Source organism: Crocuta crocuta, unplaced genomic scaffold (genome assembly GCF_008692635.1).
Source record: "Crocuta crocuta isolate KB4526 unplaced genomic scaffold, BGI_CrCroc_1.0 scaffold50, whole genome shotgun sequence".
NCBI lineage: Eukaryota > Metazoa > Chordata > Mammalia > Carnivora > Hyaenidae > Crocuta > Crocuta crocuta.
The window spans coordinates 5,942,667-5,946,589 of NW_027527428.1; the positions used below are offsets into that span (position 1 = coordinate 5,942,667).

The following is a 3,923-nucleotide window of genomic DNA, read 5'->3' on the forward strand; positions in this document are numbered from 1 at the left end:
ACAGAGGAGAGGACACACACTCCACGGCCACGGACACACGGCGGACAGCGGGGCTGGGGGGCAGCGTCCGGCCAGCCCAGGACCGCGGAGGGAAGGGGCCAAGCCTGCCCCGGGGAGGGACGCGAGGCCAAGGGAAGCGAGGGGAGAAGGACGGCGGCAGCCAGGTAAAGACACGCGTCCCCGAGTCACCGTCCACTGGGTAACAGCCATGTCCCTTCCATGAAGCTTCATCTGAAAATAGCGTCCACATTTAAATAGATACACTTGGTCAGCGGCGCTTCTTTATACAAAGTCTAAAATACCAGTTTTACAAATGTGAGCAGATAAAAATCCCCATTCAAGGGGCTTCTCTTTATAGGCGCCATTTGATATTCAAAAACAAATAAAATCATGTAGCACACCGTTTTCCTTTTTTTTTTTAACCCCCTCTCTTTAAAGGCAAGAAAGTCTGGGGGAGAGAGGGAGGTGGGGAGATGGGGAGTGCGGAGGAGGACGAGGCTGGTGTCCCCACTCTGTACCCCCATCCAGAAGCTCTCCCCCCAGCTCCCCCCCCTCTCTCGCCCCGAGTCTGTGCTTCGTCCCGCGCGCAGGGCCCCCCTGCCCTCCCTCGACAAGCAGTGGGGCGCTCAGATCTCCCTGGCCCTTTAATTGCGGGGGAGGCCAGGGAGGCCGCAGGATCAGCCCTCGAAGGGACGAAGGTGTGCGGGGAGGTGGGGGACAGATTTGTGCTTTCAAGTCNGAAAAGTCCGCCCCCGAACACTTTTCCTGTAAAACAACAACTGTCTCGAACTCTGGGCACCGACTGACATGCAATCCTCCCAATTTATCCTGGCATTTCGGGAATGTAAACAGATTCGCTGGGTTTCTTCTCTTTCTGTGGAGTAAGGAGAGGAATCGAGGGAACCGGGAGATTTTAGCCACATCACATACACACGATCTGATCTGCGTGCGTAACACACACAACTCCCGTAAAGTGCATTTNGGCAAAACAGACTGACCCCACCCCCTTTTTTTCTGATTGGGGAGCTAAGCTTCTGTTGGCCTGGTGGGCCAATGGGAAGAGAGAAAAAATCCGGGTCCGGCCTCGCTCCAGGGGTCTGCCTTGGGGCTGTGGGAAAAGGGAGGAGGGGCGAGGTGGGGAGGCCCAGTCCCTCCAGACGCCATCAGAGAGTCCAGTACCCAGGTCCCCAAACTCCTCAGTGCTCTGGGTGGCTGAGGGGCTGCGACTCGGCCCGTCTGCCCCAACTAAGCCACGCTGAGTCGCTCTCTCTCTCCTCGTTTAAATAAAACAACTTCAAGAGTTGAAATATATATATTTAGATATTTTTTCTTAAATAACATATTTACATCTAATAGAAAATATAACTCTAGAGATAATCTTTCCAACCAAAACTGAGGGGAAGGAGGAGGGATGGGAAGGGCCGGGGTATGTGAAGTCAGGGACAGGACCAGCCGCAAGGCGGCCTCCTGCCCAGAAACAAAAAGCGTTAGGCCAACTTTCGCGCTCCCCTCTCTCTCCTGCTCCCTTGTCCCGGGATCACCCACCCAGCGATTCATCTTTTCTCTTTAAAAAAGCCTTGGTCCGTGTTACTTTCCTTAATGGTGACGGTCAAAAAGTTTGAGGTCACGTCGGTGACCACCACCTTCTCCAAGTTGGTCAGAGAGGGACTCCAGGACTCCTCCTCGGGGTCCCCCAGGATTCTGGCCACTGGGATCCTGGCGATGAGGGAGGGCCTTCCCCCCTGGGCCCCCATGTCCCGATATAAGCCCCCCACAGAGCCAGGGGTGCCCGAGCCATGCCGGACCCGAGGGCCACCAGGGTCCAGGGCACCCTGGCCTCTGGCCTCCAGGAAGGTGGCCCTGTGCTTTATGACCCTGGCCGGAAAGGTGTCCACTGCCAGCTTGCCTGCGGCCTCGGCTGGGCTGGGGCTGGCCACACCGCACTGGGCCAGGTCCGAGTCCTGCCTCCGGGCCAGCTGGATTACGCTGTGGCCAGCTGGGAACTTTCCTGCCCCGGAAGGCGCCTCGTCCAGCTTCCTGCCCTTGAGGTAATCTCCGAGGCCGTCACTGGGTTCTCCCAAGGGCCTGTGCGAGGGGTCCAGGAGCTCCTTCCGGGGCTTGGGGCCTCGCTTCTTGGAGCTGTCTCCCGGCGAGCTGGGCTTGTCCTCCGTGCGGCTGGAACCCCGCTCTCGCTCCCTCTCTCGCTCCCGCTCGCGCTCCCTCTCCCTCTCCCGCTCTCGGTCCCGGTCCCGAGGGGGCTCCACTCGGCAGGTGCTGCTGGTGCTGCTGCTGCTTCCCGGCGGGGACAGGCCCATGTTCCGAAGACCCTCGCGCGCCCGGGATGTAGAGGCCAGGTCCTGGGGCGAACGTCCAGGGTAGGGGATCCGGATGCCCCGCGCCGAGTCACTTCGGAACTCGTAAGTTTTGGCCTTGGCCTTGGCCTGAGCCTGCAGGAGAGAAGGCGTGTCAAGAGCAGAGCAGGGCCCTGCCCACTCCCCCAGCACCCTTCTTCCAGCTGGGGCCTCCCTGCTTCACCCTCTGATGCCTGGGAATTTCTATATGGGTGGGGGTGGGGCTTAGGGGCAGCAGCCTGGGGGAAGTGGTAGAGAATTTGTCTGGAAGCAGCCATTTGCAGCAAGCCCACTTCTTGCTTGTATTTGATTATATGTCCATTTAGGATGGCTGTGGGCCGAATCCTAGTGTGGCCAAACCCCTTCCCCCAAGACACCCTGGCACTGCCACTGACCTGGTGACAGCCTGTCTGGGGACTCCTTCCTAGATTACAAATAGCCAACATCAATAGATACCCCCAAAGGTCCATAAGCCCTCAGGGCCCCCTTCCCCCCCACCCCACAAAGACATTGTAACATTGCTGCCCACCACCAGACACCAGCATCCCACCTTGAGAAGGAAGGTTTTGGGTTTGGGTCCTCGCTTTTTAGGGCCATAGAGCTCCATCTCCCGTTCCCTAAAGAAAGGAAGGAAAGAGAAAGTGGTGTGTGAGTAAAGAATCTAGGGGGACTCCAGTCCAGGCTGGACCCGTGTTCCTAAGTGAGAATCTGAGGCTTGAATGGGCCTGTACCTTTCCTCAAAGGCTGCGAGCAGGCGAGCATCCAAGATGTTTTCTTCGGGTTCCCATGTGCTGTACCTAGAGGAAATCAGGAAGAAGTGGGCGTCAGTCCCGGGAACAGGGAAAGAGCCGCGGGTGTGTGTATGTCTGTAACTTTTCTTGTTGCATTGTATTGTATTTCAATGTAAAGGGAAAAAGAGGAAGAAAGAAACCTCGCAAACAACAGTCTGGGGGTGAGAATTGCATATAACCTACTTACTTCTGCGACCATCCCTTCCATTTCACGAGGTATTCCATGCGTCCCTGCGGATGCAAAGGGGAAAATGTGTGTGTGCAAGGGGAGAAATGCATGTCGAGGGCACAAGAAATACATGCACAAAATGCATGCACCAAATGAATGCGCGGAATCCCATCGCGAAAGGCACGCGCTCGCTGCATCAGCCCCTGCACGAAACGCTGCACAAAGTGCATGCACCGGCATTCATCCCCCCACCCCGCCCCCCACCCATGCAATCTGTGCATCGCTGCAAGTCTAAGGAAAGCGCTTGGGCTCAGAGCCGCCGCCGCCGCCGCCACGGCCGCGGCCGCTGCTGGGACCTGGGGGAAGGGAAGCTGGGCTGCAGCAGAGGGAGGGAACCCAGGCCGGGAGGGGAGGGCTCGGCCAGCCTCGGTCCAAGGCCCGGGGGTACCTACTTTCCGTATGCGCCGCTTCAGGAGGGCTTCGGCCGCGAACACCCGCTCCCCCACCGCTGAAAGCTCCATGTTGACTCGCCGCTTCCCCCCTTGGCCGCTTCCAGGAGCAGAAAAGCAGCAGCCAGCGCACGACAGACCATAATACTCTCCCGCTGACGTC

At 58.1% G+C, this 3,923-nt stretch overlaps 1 protein-coding gene across 1 annotated transcript; it reads right to left on the reverse strand.

Moving 5' to 3' along the window:
• Positions 1-1,293: 1,293 nt before the first annotated feature.
• On the reverse strand, positions 1,294-3,902 carry CBX8 (chromobox 8). Its single transcript, XM_077755184.1, has 5 exons — positions 3,764-3,902; positions 3,330-3,373; positions 3,083-3,148; positions 2,902-2,968; positions 1,294-2,447 (listed from the first exon to the last, which is right to left on the reverse strand). Exons 1-5 carry the CDS (start codon positions 3,830-3,832, stop codon positions 1,554-1,556), a joined length of 1,140 nt encoding a protein of 379 aa, XP_077611310.1. The 5' UTR covers positions 3,833-3,902; the 3' UTR covers positions 1,294-1,553.
• Positions 3,903-3,923: the final 21 nt, after the last annotated feature.

Bases quoted from the DNA above. Each gene is read 5' to 3' on its own strand.
- CBX8 (XM_077755184.1), bottom strand. From the start codon at position 3,832: ATGGAGCTTTCAGCGGTGGGGGAGCGGGTGTTCGCGGCCGAAGCCCTC. The intron at 3,149-3,329 runs GTAAGTAGGTTA...GATTTCCTCTAG, and splicing joins TGGAAGGGATGGTCGCAGAA to GTACAGCACATGGGAACCCG. The intron at 2,969-3,082 runs GTACAGGCCCAT...TCCTTTCTTTAG, and splicing joins CTCGCAGCCTTTGAGGAAAG to GGAACGGGAGATGGAGCTCT.